The sequence below is a fragment of the Mya arenaria genome, chromosome 1, assembly GCF_026914265.1.
Source record: "Mya arenaria isolate MELC-2E11 chromosome 1, ASM2691426v1".
Taxonomy (NCBI): domain Eukaryota; kingdom Metazoa; phylum Mollusca; class Bivalvia; order Myida; family Myidae; genus Mya; species Mya arenaria.
Window position 1 is genome coordinate 55,725,851 of NC_069122.1, and position 15,756 is coordinate 55,741,606.

A 15,756-nucleotide genomic window follows, 5' to 3' on the forward strand; every position below is an offset into this window, starting at 1 on the left:
CAGCATTCGAAAATATATATAACAATATATAATCTTTGTGTCTGGTCTAAAAAATTACTTCGATCAATAACCATAACAACTATATTTTCACCTCTTAATATACATGAAAAGAGCATAATAATGTTTCATACAGCTTCAATTCTATGATATGAATAATGTTACTGTGTGATTATAAATACTTACTTGTGTAAGTTTTTATAACTGTCATAAGTTTCCCTAGATATTGCCTGAAACATATAACAATTAATTATAGGATACCGAAAAAAGCACAAGCTGAGAGGAAACATGGTTAAGCAAAAACCATTCTAGCATATAACACGTATATCATAGGAGAACGAACAAAGCACAAGCTGAGATAAAGCATGATTAAGCTAAACTCTTTATATATGTCTTACATATTACACTTTATTATAGGATACCGAACAAAGCACACGCTGAATGGAAATATGGTTAAGCAACACTTTTTATAAATTTCTAGCATATAACACTTATATCATAGGATACGGAGCAAAGCACAAGCTGAGATGAAACATGATTAAGAGACACTCTTTATAAATTTCTAGCATATCACACGTATATCATATGATACCGAACAAAGCACAAGCTGAGAGGTAACGTGGTTAATCAACACTCTTTATAACTTTCTAGCATATAACACTTATATTATAGGATAACCAAGAAAGCACAAGCTAAGATGAAACATACATGGTTTAACAACACTGATTATACATTGCTAGCATATAACACTTTTATCATAAGATACTGAACAAAGCACAAGCTGAGATAAACCATAATGAAGAAACACTCTATATAAATGTCTAACATATAACACTTAATGATAGGATACCGGTCAAAGAACAAGCTGAGATGAAAAATTATTAAGCAACACACTTCTAGCATATAACATTTATATCATAGGATATATGGGAAAACGTAATGAACGTAACAATGCGTGTACGGTTACACGTAATGAACACAACCAAGATAATATGTAAATACGTAGTGAACGTAACCATGTGTGTACGGTAATGCGTAATGAACGTGACCATGTTTGTACGGTAATACGTAATGAACGTAACAAAAAGTTATGAACGTAACCATGTTTGTACAGTTATACGTAATGAACGTAACAATAAGTTATGAGCGTAACCATGCTTATAAGGAAATATGTTATGAGCGTTACTATGCTAGTACGGTAATATGTGATGAACGTTACCATGTTTAAAAAAGAAACCTTATAAACGTTTCCATCTTCTTGTGATAAATCCAAATGTTCATGTTATTGCAAGCATACATAATGAACGTTACCATGCTATTGCGAGAAGACACAATGAATGTTGCCATGCTAAAACGAAAATATAAACGTAATGAACGATGCCATGCTAAAATGGGAAAATGTCATAAACGTATACATGCCGTAACGATATATGTAATGAACGTTGACATGTTTATATGGCAATACGTAATAAACTAAACCATGCGTTAGGGAAGCAGTCAGCCTTAAACGGTAATACGCAACAGGCAATGAAGAAAACGTTAAAGTTTCACACGTTCTAGATCATTTCAGTTAATTGTCTTAATTTATCATGCTAACATATGCAGATATGTTGAAATATCTCGTCTTAAAACAAGTGTTAAGACACAATGGATTTATATGTATTTTTATGTTCATGTGTTTCAAGCATGACTGATTACAATTGAATATAGTAGATTGAGCAAACCTTAATAAATTATCCATATGATAATTTTTTCAAAATGTCATATAGTGTTTTGTTATAAAAAATAATTACTTATAGGAAAAAAATATTTTATGAACGAAGTATAAAAATCACATATCTTCATCAACTATTGTACTGAAGCCAAAGTACACACAATATCATAACATAACAATATATTCGTCTGAAAATTGTCATGAGGGATGTAAAACGTATGTAAAGTGAATTAGATCAACGTCAAATCTAGGGGTATACTTATTTAAGTTGTACTTAGTGTATCATCCTATTCCTATTTATCAAACTCATTGATTTCAGCGATATTATTGTAGCACACACACATATAGTATAGAAACGAGCCAACGAAAGTATTTGATGTAACAAAGTTTATTGTCAAACCATCCAAGCATTTTCAAGAACATATAAACATAATAAAACATCGCCATACTTTTTCACTTGGCTTGATGCCAATATGAGTTACATACTTGCAATGCTCATATCAGGATGTACGCCCATTATACTTATTCCATTATAAACGACTTTGTCAAAATAATATGTTAACACCATAAATTTAGTGAAGATATTGTTGTATTTACAGTTGTCCAAACAAATAAAAATTATGTCTTTGAATAACATGAAAAATACCGTTCGACTGCTTTTTTAGTTAATATATTTCAATAAATGACTTTTGTTAAATGTACCTGCTACTTTTATCTACTGTATTAAAAGCTAAATTGCTTAAAGCTGCACTCTCACAGATATACCATTTTTACAACTCTTTTTTATGTTTTGTCTTGAAAAGAGCGAAAATATCTGCAAACAAATGATATAAGATTGCTGACAAAAAATTAGATCGTAGATTTTCATTTTTCCGTTCGAAAACTAATGTTTTATGGCTTAAACCGTTACTAACGGAAAACACATCCGTTCTTGTCTGTTAAATGTAGACCAGTTTGTCTAAATTGACAGCTTCTCAGTCAAAGAGTTAGTGTATGTATTTCCTCAAATAGAAATCTTAGTATATCGCAACGTAAAGCATGCATGACTTTGATTATATATGCAACAATTTCCAAAGGGAAGAAGATGTTTCTGCACTCTAGTGTTTGCTGTGTAAATGAACAGCAAGCCAACCATGGTATACTTTAATTATATAATTCTGAAAATTACCATTAAGTTTGCAACAATTAAATCCTTTCGGTGACCCAGTTTTAACCGGGGTTTGCTCTTAAATTAGCATCAGATATATAAAAAAGCTTAATTCAACGTTTTTAAAATTTGTAAAATGTTTCACAAATATTAGTTTCGCAAACTCAGCCAAGTTTCAAGGGTCATCTTTAATGTGTGGCATTATTTTCTTATGAAACGGTAGTCATTTGCAATTTATTTATTTCTCTATAACATCAACACAGTCCAACACAGGTTAATCAAATATGACATTTTATCTCTGGCATATTCCATCAGAGTTTGCTCAAGTTAGTGACAAGTCGGTGTTTGTCGTCGGGCATACCATCACAAAAATTCACAATCCAATCAACATAATAGATAATATATAAAATTAGGATCTGTCACGAGTCGACATATAATGCACAATTTTATTCATCAAAGGTCTGGGAAATATATTAGTATTCAAGTCGTTGGCGAGCGTAGTTACATACAAGTTGATCATACGTAAATGCAAGTTGAACGAACACATGCTGTTGCAATTTAGGATTTTATTCATGTTACCACTTGTTTTGTACCTGAAAATCATTTTTTACACCGGTTCCGTCTGTAAACTGCTTAGCGTCTACAAACACGGATTTTCAATTGTATTTTAGCCATATGCGTTCAGTCGCTTGAGAAAGCCAGCAATATATCATATCCATATCAGATTGTCACAGTTTGTCACATATACAAAAGAATAATACATGCATTTTCTCTAACAACACTTTAACGCCTAAGGAAGGTCACGCAACCTCTGTCTATGAATATGAATATATATATATATATATATATATATATATATATATATATATATATATATATATATATATATATATGTATAAAGCCTTCCTACCCTACCTGTTTTTGAAAAGGATGTTACCCTAACCAAACCATATTTTTTTTGGCCTTATGATATGTTTGTTTGTAATTCGTGGCGGAAAATAGCTACTTGAGCTAATGTTTTTTATTGTCTTGTACCAGCCTTTCAATAAAGATTCTGGTATCTTTATACTCATATATCTTTTCTGCAGGCAACACCTCTCCTGACAGACTTGATTCAGGCAGCAGTCCCGCCCAGAGGAGCATGCTTGAACTCCTCAGTATAACAGACGCTGCAGCTAAGGCAGTAAACAAGTCCAGCCACTTGGCTACCGGTCATGGATTCCAAAGATCACTGACCCAGTCTGGTCAATCAAGCTGCTGTGAGGGTTCTCATGTATCTTGGCCTATGGACCCCTTGACTCACACTGGTCACAGTCAAGGCTCCCAGAGGTCACAGCAAGATGACAGACTGACCTCCCAGCAGCTAAACGATCGGTTTGAACACATTAATGTTTTTTTCCAGATTAAATGCTATACCTAAATCATGAAAAATGCTTGAGAAAATTCTCATGGCATTGTTTTATGCAAGTCATGCAACAGTTAGATTTGTCATTTACCATCTGAACAACCATATATTTATCACAAACATCATTTGTATTAGGCTGTTGTACACACTTTACAACAAAGGGTATTGTTTTCATATAAAATGTTTATAAACTACTGCTTTAAATATTCATCAGAATGAAATTTATTTGTGATTTTCATCAAAATTGTTCAGCTTGAAACAAAAAGATTCTGTTTTGAAACATTCCCATTGCATTGATTATCTTAGTGGTTTAAAATCTCCTTATATTTTGATTTACAAGATATTATTTCTGCAACATTTTATATCTGCAACATTTTATAAATTCAACAATTACATAATATCATTGAAATACTAGGTCTGGGAAGTCAGTTGGTTCTGCCAGATCAAGAGGGATGTCGGTAAGGTCTCGTGTCAGTGAAGTGTCGGTAACTTCAGATGTCAGTGTAGATTCAGGTGTATCCAAACAACCACATATTAGCGCAGTATCAGGAGTGTCCGTCCATAGTGCAAGGTCTGCACTGTCCCTGGGAAACAGGCAGTGTGGTGGCAAGGTAGGTATTGTGGCATGGTCATATGAAAACATCTTGCCTGATTTATTTATTTTTGTTGTCTTAGAAACAATGCAATCAGAAAATCGCTATTAGAGAATAGAATGAAAGTTTAAGTATTAAAACTGTTAAATATTCAGAAAATGATAGGCTGGTATAACAAAAAACAGTCTTCTAATTATGACACATTCATATGTGTAATGTTGACTTTCTTTTAATATATGTGCATTCATACATATAATGTATATTTAATGTCTATTCAAATCAATGTTTTATTCACATTGGCCTGTTTAAAAATGTTGTTGTTTTAAGTTAGTTACCAAGATATGTTTAATATCAGAGGAATAAACCCTCAAAGTACATCGTTTTTTATTCTGATATTTTTTCTTTCTAAATTGTCTTCAACATGTCATTTTAGGCTGTCAAGGATCTCCGCCATGACAGTGGAGTGATCAGTAAGACCCAAACCCAAAGTGACAGTAAGGTTAGCGGGACAACTCTTGCTGGTTCAGAATTTGGAGAATACTCATATGATAGAAGTTCAGATGATGGCATAACTGTGAGTGGTATACTTATAAAATCCACCCATGAAAACAATGAACACAGTGTCATTGAAAATAGGGCTAAACAGGCTGAGAAAAATGGGCATTCTAGTAGCACGATGTCAAAATGCTTAAACACGTCAAACAGAGTAGAAATTTTTAACTCAAGTGAGCCACAAAAGTGAAAATATCTCAAAAGCATTTAAAAGTCTCCTTATTATGATGATAGCCCAAGAATTTCAGTCTCATATGATTGTAAAAGGCCTTCGTCATTGTTAAAAGGCAAACATAGTGGGCGACAGATGGTTTCTTCAGATGGTCAAAATTCAACAGACAAAGATGCTGTGATCAGTGTTAATGACTCAGATCGTAAAATAACAGTTGGTGTGAAAATGAAATTCACAAGAGGGACAGATAGTCAGTACAATAACCAATTTGAAGTGCAGAAAGAGAAAAAATCTGCTGAAAAAGGTTTCGGAGATGTAGACATTGCTAAAGCCGAACAGAGAAGTGACTTTGAGAGGAAATCTCAGTTTCATAATGCTAGCTTACAGAATGCTTCTAGTGATTACAAATACCCATCAACATATCAGTTACCCACATCAGGTAAAGGACATGTAAATGTGATAGAATCAGATGTCCACTTTGTAAGTACCACCAAGCCTTCAGTGGAGCAACATACTAATCGGAAATGTCTGCCAGGGAAGGCTGACTTGTCAGGAGGTCAACAGATTCCTGCCCTGCTACATGATCCTGAAGACAGCATTCAGATTATATCTGCCTATGGTGTGTATAATGTGGGGTAGCATACAGAAATAGGGATAAAAAAATGGCATCTCATTTTAAACTGGTCTGTTTTTTTCTAAATGAAAAAGATTTTGATCGCTCAATTGCCAAATTTGTCAACAAGGGATAAAATTTAACTCTTGTATGTTTGTTGTATATCTCAAAACTTATTGAAAATTAAAAGATATCTATGATCTCATTTTTGCCAGAGGCATCACATTTATGTTATAAACAACTACTATGAAGTTCTTGTATAACTAAGATAATTGATTATTTTATTCACTGTACAACTGGTTCTGCAGATCATATTTTTCTTTTTATTCATGTTCTGTATTCAATCATTATTGCACCAATTCAGCCCAGGACACAAGCACCGGAAGCTGCCAGCCGGAGATTGTCACATTACCTGAGAGAACCACCATGGTGTCTGCAACCAACTTTGTCTCTCCATCATCTGTCACCAGTGAACCAGTTACAAAGACGACCACCCTGCCCATGACCTTCCATAGTGCAGGGTCTAGACTGCTGGATGACAAGGGGTCAAGTTGTGAAGAAAAGTCTCTAGGTAGTTTGGTTCAGTTATTTTCGAGAACTTTTTAAGATTTTTGAAATTAAAAATTGGTTAGAAATAACCTTAATTTCATGCATTTTCTGAACTATAAGCTTTTTGATAAAATTTTGATATGGTTATACAGCTATCTAGCAGCTTAAAGTTCATCTATATCATATCAGAAGAGTATCTAGTTAATAATTTGAGTTTGATTTTTCGAAAAATAAGGAGTGCTATACTTCCTGCGCTGGCGTTTTAGTCCTGTTAAAGTTTTAGGGCAAGTTGGGAGTTACTTATAATCTCCAATACCCTTCATTCAATTCACTTTCATACTTCACACAGATGTTCAAGACCATCATCAAATTATGTTACATAACTCCATATCATCCTAGATACAAATTATCTGTCATTTTTGCCAAAGGCATCACATTAATGTTATATACAACTACTATGAAGTTCTTTTAAAACTAAGATATTTGATTATTTTATTCACTGTACAACTGGTTCTGCAGATCATATTTTTCTTTTTATTCATGTTCTATATTCAATCATTATTGCACCAATTCAGCCTAGGACACCAGCACCGGAAGCTGCCAGCCGGAGATTGTCACATTACCTGAGAGACCCACCATGGTGTCTGCAACCAACTTTGTCTCTCCATCATCTGTCACCAGTGAACCAGTTACCAAGACGACCACCCTGCCCATGACCTTCCATAGTGCAGGGTTTAGACTGCTGGATGACAAGGGGTCAAGTTGTGAAGAAAAGTCTCTAGGTAGTTAGGTTCAGTTATTTTCAAGAACTTTTTAAGATTTTTGAAATTAAAAATTGGTTAGAAAAAAACTCAATATCATGTATTTTCTGAACTATTTAAGCTGTTGGGGGAACTTTGGTTAAAGTTTAAGGGCACTTTGTGTCTGGTTAAAGGTTTAGGGCAAATTGGGATTTTCGCTTATAAACTCCTATACAAGTCACTCATATTTCACACAGTTCATGACCATCACACTAAAATATAACTGCCGTCGTTTGAATAGGCGGTCATTCGATAACTGGCGGACACTTGAGGTCCAAGCTTTAGTACTGACCATTATTCCTTCTATTTTCATATAAAATATACTAAAACTGAATCGAAACCTAATAAGTCTAGGAGACACGCATGATTGCCAGTTCCAAATACACAAATCATGCACACAACTTAATGCTTACCTCTAGCCCTAGGTCATAATTTCACACATTTTCCCAAAAGCAAGTTCCAAGAAAAACAAACAATTGGCAGGTTTTTCTTTTACATTTTTTCATTAATTTATGACAGATTTTAACCTTATGAGCCATTTTCACAAAGCAATACTCAGTGATAACTTCATACTTTGAAAATACATTCTAAGACATTTCATTTCAGACTTAAAAGGAAAAATACATTCTGAGGAAAATTTCATTTCAGACTAAAATGGAAAAATACATTCTAAGACATTTAATTTCAGACTAAAATGGAAACTTGGGTCATTAAAACATTAGATCACTCGAGGTTTTTGCTGAATGAGAGTTCCCAGCGTCCTCGAGTGATCACAGCATTACTGTATTAGGTTGCATTACTCCATATTATCTTTAATACAGATATTTTAGCCCTTTATTGATTTAGAAAGTTTTGTTCAGGTTCATCACACAATTATGTAACTTATGTATAAGTTATGGCCTGTGAAAATACTGTTTAAAAATTCTAGGTTAATATACAGCATCAGGAGCAGTCACCTACAAGCCAGACTTTGTTGATAGTGAGTGCAGCATAGAATCAGATATATCTGAAAATTTTCCAGTGCTGACAGATGGGAAAGGTAAACCAAGCATGTGTAGACATATAATTGCCAATATTCATGTTGTTATAAAAATTGTAGTGTAACCAAAGTCATAGTCAAATGTAATATAAACAGTGAATAGTATTTTATACTGAAATAAGTGTTGGTTTAAAACACAAAATATCCACAGCCTACACCAACCAACACTATAATTACACTCTGACACTCTCAGACATTTTTCGTGGAATAGTCCTTAAATGTGCAGACTGAAATACCCATTTTTTATTGAATCTTCATTGATCTGTTTTGGCCTTGCGTTGACTCGAATCTTTAAAATATTAAATCGATTCTTGGTTAAGTATACTTTAGAGGCAGGTCAAGCTAAATATGTTTAGCGGGCCTCACAAGATTTAATTCAGAATCAATCTACATTTTATTATTGGTGGATGCTTATAATAATGTTGAAATACAGATGTTGGGTAAATGTTTTATTTAAATAACTGAAGGATACTTTAATTTTTCAGCATCCATGGCAGTTATGAGAAATCTTCAGAAGAAATATTACAACATGAAGGGTACTGTCACTAACATAAGTAAATTCATCAACTAAAGACTTGTAACAGTATTTGTCTGTCAGAGCAAAAAACACCATTTTTAAAGCCTCCTGACCAGGAAGTGCCCATATTTAGTAATGGTGACTGGTCATTGTCTGTCAGCTGTTTTGTGTATAGCATCATTAAGTGGCCCCCTGGGGTCAAAAAAGGCCCGCCTTAGGTGTCACAAGAAATCTTTGAAATTATTCCTTGTCTGGAACCACTAGCTGCAGAAGCTTGATATGTTGTATATAGCATCATCTTTGAAAACAAATTTCAATGTTGTTTTTGTAGAGCAATTAAATTAGGACCATAAACACTCCCATGTAAGTGATAGGCCATCATAGCCTTCTTGTCATAAAGAGTGGTGTTATTGACTTCGGCTAGGTTTGTGACATCTCTATTTCAGGAAAAGTACTTGAAGCTGACGAAAAAAACAAAAGTTGCTGAAGCAAGTGGCGGTCATGACAGTGTAAAATATAAAAGTTCGGGATCCAGAACATGTCATGATGTACATGAAACTGTAACAAGTAGTAAGTGGATTTTTGAAGAATACAAGCAATAATTGTATGCTGTTTGTTCTGTCAGCAAAGGGCAGATACTAATAACTTGATTAGCACTATTTGCTAGTGGTATTGTATGTTATGCCTACAAAACAATTCTATAGAATATATCATAATATGTATTCCTGTTTTCTGGATCCATCTTTATTTACTATTTTGAAATTTTATGCATACTGGTAAGATTATATTCATAGAAATTATGGCCAGTCCTTTCCCATACAGGGTACATTTCTATTCTTGTGCACACTATTTGCAAAGCCCCTGGTTTTAACAAAAATTGAACATTACACATGATGACATCAATCATTCTTGATTTCAAACAACCCATGGTGTGTAATCTGAAACAACATTCTGTGTCCAAGTCATGTGCGGGTCCCTTCATAATTGCAGTGATTGGTGTATTTCTATTATCTGTTTTCAGGTGGGAAAAAAAGAGAATATATGACAAACGCCTGGCTTGCTTATTCTGTGGGAAATTATATAAACACAGAATAATGGAGCATATGTATCTTGCCCACGGTGATGAAAAGGAAGTAGCAAAAGCATTGAGTACCTCCAACATGGAAGAAAAAAATGTCATTGTCTTGAAACTGAAGAACAAAGGAAACTTCAAGCACAATGTTTCCGTTCTTCAAACTGGCGGTGAACACTTCATTGTATGCAAGAGACCAAGTGGACGTCCTATAATACCAAGTGACTTCTTGCCTTGTGTGTTTTTATGCTATGGTTTTTATCAGAGAAAGGAACTTTGGAGACATTTGAAAACTTGCAGCTTAAAAGTAATTCATAGCACAGAACAGAAGAATAGTCTTACGGCTTCTGCTAGGGTTATGCTACGGGCCGCAGTAAGCACAGATCCGAAGGGAAATGATGGTGCACAACTTTTGGAATTTTTACAGACAAGAAATGATGTCATTGGCAATGAAATTATTAATGACAGTCTTATTGTCAAGTTTGGGAAAGTGCTTTTTGAAAAACTAGGAAGCCGACGAAAAAATGATGTATCCCAAAGAATGCGGCAACTTGGGCGATTAAAGACACATATAAACTCTAACCAGATAGAAAAGATTGATTCATCTTTAAGATGAAGTGCTGCTATGATTGATACATGTACATTTGAATCATCTCTTTTTATAGAATGGATATGGTACAGTCGCAAGGAAAAATGAACAAAAATGTTGCGACGCTAATGACCAATGAAATGGTGAGCGCAGTTGATATCCTGATTTCCTGCAGAACACAGTGTGGAATTAGAGAGTCTAACAAGTTTTTTTTCAAACCAAAAGGATGGGCATCTCAGCACCTGGCAAAGTCTTCGTGACATGGTTAATCAGGCTGGGTGCCAAAGACTAGAACTCATCAACAGTAACTCGCTGCAAAAGTACATAGCAACAGTTTGTCAGGTAAGCATTTAAAAAAATGACTGTTATCTGATTCTATTGATAAATGGATGATTTTTACTTTGTTTCTAGAAACCAATATTTTCTAAAACTAAAAATTCAACAAAAGGTCATGTTTTCTTTTTTAAAAATCCCTGCTCTCAGAGGTACCATTTGCTACTTGGGTCAGCAGCTGTTAAGCAAAATTGACACAGCCAGAAAGTACAAAGTGTTAGTAAATAGAAAACCAAATGGTTTCACAATTTGATTAATTAGATATTGTCTGTAATATCAGCATGATTCAGTAAGTACTCATTTTTCCTTTCCTTGCAGATTTTAGATCTAAACGAAGGTGAGGTGCAGTGGGTGTCGAGCCACCTTGCCCACACAGTAAAAACCCACTTAGGTTTTTACAGGCTGCAGGAGGGAGCCATCGAAATTGCCAAAGTATCTAGGCTGCTACTAGCCGCAAAGAACGGGACATTGTCAAAATATGAAGGAAAGTCGCTGGAAGATGTACAGGTTGATGGTAAGAAGCCTTTTTTAGCCCCAGCTGAACCAAAGGTTTTGGAGGGGATATTGTTTTGGCATAGTATATCCATCTGTCATTCCATCCATCCATCACACTTTTTTCTATAAGAACTATTTTTTGGTAGGAGATGTCAGTCTTTGTTCAAATTGTTGTCAGCACATAAGGTTTAAAACTTTGTTATTAGATCAAATCTTCATGATATTATGGAAACAAACACCGGCAATATATTTGCCCCAATCTTGAGAAACTGCCATGATACAATTTTAGATTAGTTTGAAACTAGGTCACGACATCAAATCGAAGAAAAAACCTTGTGAACAGTCAAGAGGCAATATTTCTGGCCCAATCTTCATGAAATTAAATCACTAGGCTGCAACCCCTGCTCTGGTAAAATGCTTTCTGGTCTTGTTAAAATTTGGGATTTTACTTTGTTTTCATTCCAAGCACTAGTGCAAGAATTATGGGCTTGTTCATTACCTTAAATGACAGGTTATAAGACCATAGTGGTACCATTATAAGATGCAGACAAACATTTTCTTGAAAATCTTAACCCTAAATCGACCTCAGAATTTTTTTTCAAAAGCTTGTTACTGTTTGTAAGACGCAGGCATTTTTTAAAATCTAAATATGTGGGGGGAAAAGTGTGTCTTAAACCAGTCATTTACGGTTATAAGTCTATTTTCAATGACTGTAGGCAAGCTTGTGTGTGGGGCAGTTTGTAAGGCAGGCTTCAAAAATCTGTTTCCATTGGATATATCTTTAGATGATAATAAGAAATTCAATTTAGAATTGGTATACAGCATGTTTATATGAAGGGCTTGGTTTTAATTGTTATTTGGGTCACTGTCACTGTTATTATGCTAATCTCTTCAAAGAAGGGAAGTATACTGCTTTGCACATCAAGGTTACAGTTCCTTTGTACACACAAAACTGATAACAGGATAACAGGTTGGCAAACAGTCCTCTCAAACTCAGTATGTATGTTGAATTGTCTCGCAGACAATTTGCTGACATTCAAGGGTTATACATGTTAAATTGAATCTTCAATTTGTTCCTGAAAAAGTGATGCTCAGGGGAGCATGTTTGAGAAACACCTCTTGTCAAAAGTGGGAATAAGATGCTGATATCAAACTTGGTATGGGTATGTATACAGCAGTGAACGTTAAGGGGTAAGCTCGGGTCAAGATCACTTTACCAAAAATAACATAGTAGTATGCTTTTGAAATCAAGGTATTAGTAAATTTTGAATCTTTGTTACTTGTTTTTGGCTTTGTCATGTGTTTAATAAAACGCAATTAATTCTTGTCACTAGATTAAAAGTAATTCTCTTATCTGTTTTGTTACAGGAATGAAAAATGACGGGAAAGTTTTGAATGTAATACTTTTTATAATTAGATATTTAATATATTATTAAGATGGGGTCTGTAATATGAGTAACTTTTTATATTCTACATATACATACCTAGTAATCACAACATATACTTAGAGAAAGGACTTATATCAATTTGTCTTCCTAGATTTACCGTTGGGAGAGTCAGACGATATACCTGTGCATGGAGAAAGTGCATATGATTCTATTGATTTGAACTTGGCTGAGCATTGGAATGGAGATGGTATATTAACAATCAAACATATGTTATGTTTAAAATGTTGCATTTACTCCCTGCTCTCTTAAGTTTTTAGCTCACTTGAGCTCATAAAGGGCTAAGCTGAGCTGTGAAGATAATAAATTGGAGGTCTGCCTTCACCCATTATGTTTAGGCTTAAAAAAATAATTTTGTTTCTGGTTTCCTGACCTACCCTAATTTATTACCCCGGCCCTAAACCTTTTCATTGTTCTTATTAAAGCGTATTTGTGTTTTGATAACAGACAAATCTCAAGAAACAATAAAAAACATTCTGACCAACCTTCCCTATTCTTTTTAGGGCATTTAACTGGAAACAATCATTTTATTTATTTTGCCTTATTAAAACATCTCATGAAATCAGCTGCAAGATGTTGAAATAACTTCAAAGAAGTGATCAGTATCTGACTCTACAGAAATCAGTAAACTAAATTGAATTTATCAATATCTTGATAAAGGGAGTTTGAAGGTACCCTATATTAATCGCATTGTCTGTCTGTCCACAAAATATGTTTTATTTTCTTAACTTTATAATGGATTTCTGGTTTTTCACCAAAACTTTACTGGTAATCATAAAACAAAAAGTAAATTCTTTGTTCCTGTCGTGTTTTATTATGCCTCAATTTACGGGGACCAGATTTGTTAGTGATGATTCTAGTTTATAGCTGTGATCTTGTAAGTTTGCATCTAATACATTTTAGATGAGCAACCAGCAGAGGCCCAATCCTCCATGCCTGTTAACAGAAGCGTCCCAGGCTTACCAAGAAAAGACACATACAAGAGTCAGACTCTGAAGGTAAATTGTGTATCTATATATAGGCATAGTATATCTCACATTAGTTTGATAACCAGATAAGTGTATCATGCATATCGAGACAGTTCGTCACTCTTGTTATAAGAGTTATGATATGTTCACAACTTTTGGATATGTTCAGAAAATTGATAAAATTTCAGATTAGCAACCAGCAGAGACCCAATCCTCCATGCCTGTTAACCAGCGACCGAAGCGCCCCAGGCTTTCCAAGAAAAGACACATACAAGAGTCAGACTCTGAAGGTAAATTGTGTCTTGCAAATTCCACCCAAAGTGTCATTTGTAGGCATGTCAAATACGCCAAATATTTTATCTGTCTTGTTTTCATTAAAATTTGTTTGCAACAATACTTGCCATTAAAATTGATTATAAAGTGAAATGCCATATCTTGAACATTTTTTCTAAAGTCATCTGTATATTTCTTTGGAAAAAAAATAACATAAGCCTTATTGCAAGAAAAGAAATATTTAACACTCTACATCATTTAGGAAAGACTGTGGCTGGAACTTGCAGGTTCATGGAACAAAGGCCTTGCTTCTAGAAATAACCAAAACCTGGTTATCAATAATTGTACATTTGGGGATATTTTAATAATTAAAGAATCTAAATTGGCTGTTGTTTCAAAATCAAACCCACCAATGTTATGCAACTGCTGTTAACATGAAATTACTAGCTTATCCTTTAAGCCTGTATTTTGTCAATAAAATTAACTGAATGTCTTGATATGTTTTTTTCAGATGTTGCTGACGATGACTCATTGATAGATCCCAGTTTTATGGATTCAGGCAGAGAAGAGTCAAGCACAGATGATGAACAAACGTCGAAGAATTTTATCCAGCAACAAAAATTCTACAAACAGAGGTGGTCAGAAACTGAAAACAAGATATTCATACAGATATTTAGTGCCTGTCTGAAGGACAAGCATTTGCCAACGCTTACTGCCATAATGCTAGCAGCTTCAAATATGCCTCAAAGGACAGTGGCTCAGATTAGAACTAGAGTTCACAATATTATTACAGGCAAACAAGCATTCATCCTTTAAGGAATAAATTGTGGGGGCTGATGTCATTATCGGAGTATGAACAAGTTAGGCTGGTAAAAGTATGTGTGGTCCGAAGGACACCACACATACTTTAACCAGCCCAACTGCGTTCATATCCCTAACAATGAGATCAATCCCACAATTCATTACTTATATTTACACCAATAGTTCACCATTTCATTCAAGAATTGTTAAAAAGACTTCATTTCATTTAAGAAAACGTAACAGTAATTCTTCATTACCCAGTAAATAGAACAAATTGAGCGTAACTGAAACAGTTTATCAAATGATATCACAATAATGCGGGAAACGGTCAACCACTTGAAAACTCTTTAAACGTAACATTGAAAGACTTATGTCATCAATACATTTATAATATCATAAATTTACCGTTTCTTACATGTTGATTTAAGTTTTCCGGGACACAATACAAATTCAAACAAGATAAACAATTTTCAATTTACATGTATATTCTTATCCGATGATTTGCGATCCGAAGATGAAGCATTTATCGGAAAATATTAACAATTGCCGTAAGGCAGTTCAATTTAAGGAATGGGAGTTTAGGTGTAAATATTTTATTGTGATAAAATCTTGGGTTTCCGGCTGGCCCCTAATTCTCGAAACTTCTAAAGTCCCTTATAACAGGATTAAGCTAAGCCATTTT

General features: G+C 34.3%; 2 protein-coding genes across 4 annotated transcripts in view; both read left to right on the forward strand.

Moving 5' to 3' along the window:
* The window catches only part of LOC128230453 (uncharacterized), a 34,324-nt gene extending 30,239 nt beyond the window's left edge, over nucleotides 1–4,085 (forward strand). Inside the window, exon 5 of the transcript XR_008260232.1 lies at nucleotides 3,947–4,085. The gene's annotated coding sequence lies outside the window, so the exon portion shown is untranslated. The remainder of the gene's footprint in view (nucleotides 1–3,946) is intronic.
* A 1,510-nt stretch (nucleotides 4,086–5,595) lies between these two features.
* LOC128230428 (uncharacterized) lies at nucleotides 5,596–14,936 on the forward strand. Of its 3 annotated transcripts, XM_052942695.1 has the most exons (12): nucleotides 5,596–6,199; nucleotides 6,558–6,764; nucleotides 7,318–7,524; nucleotides 8,471–8,581; nucleotides 9,067–9,117; nucleotides 9,545–9,668; nucleotides 10,120–11,101; nucleotides 11,411–11,606; nucleotides 13,127–13,222; nucleotides 13,936–14,030; nucleotides 14,189–14,290; nucleotides 14,785–14,936. In XM_052942695.1, the coding sequence occupies exons 7-12, from the start codon at nucleotides 11,021–11,023 to the stop codon at nucleotides 14,806–14,808; spliced, it is 594 nt and encodes a 197-aa protein (XP_052798655.1). In that variant the 5' UTR covers nucleotides 5,596–6,199; nucleotides 6,558–6,764; nucleotides 7,318–7,524; nucleotides 8,471–8,581; nucleotides 9,067–9,117; nucleotides 9,545–9,668; nucleotides 10,120–11,020; the 3' UTR covers nucleotides 14,809–14,936. The 3 variants fall into 3 exon arrangements, 2 of the variants coding, with proteins under 2 accessions (XP_052798655.1, XP_052798662.1); XM_052942702.1 differs by lacking the exon at nucleotides 13,127–13,222; XR_008260215.1 differs by lacking the exons at nucleotides 11,411–11,606; nucleotides 13,127–13,222; nucleotides 13,936–14,030; nucleotides 14,189–14,290; nucleotides 14,785–14,936 and having other exon boundaries at nucleotides 10,120–11,005.
* Nucleotides 14,937–15,756: the final 820 nt, after the last annotated feature.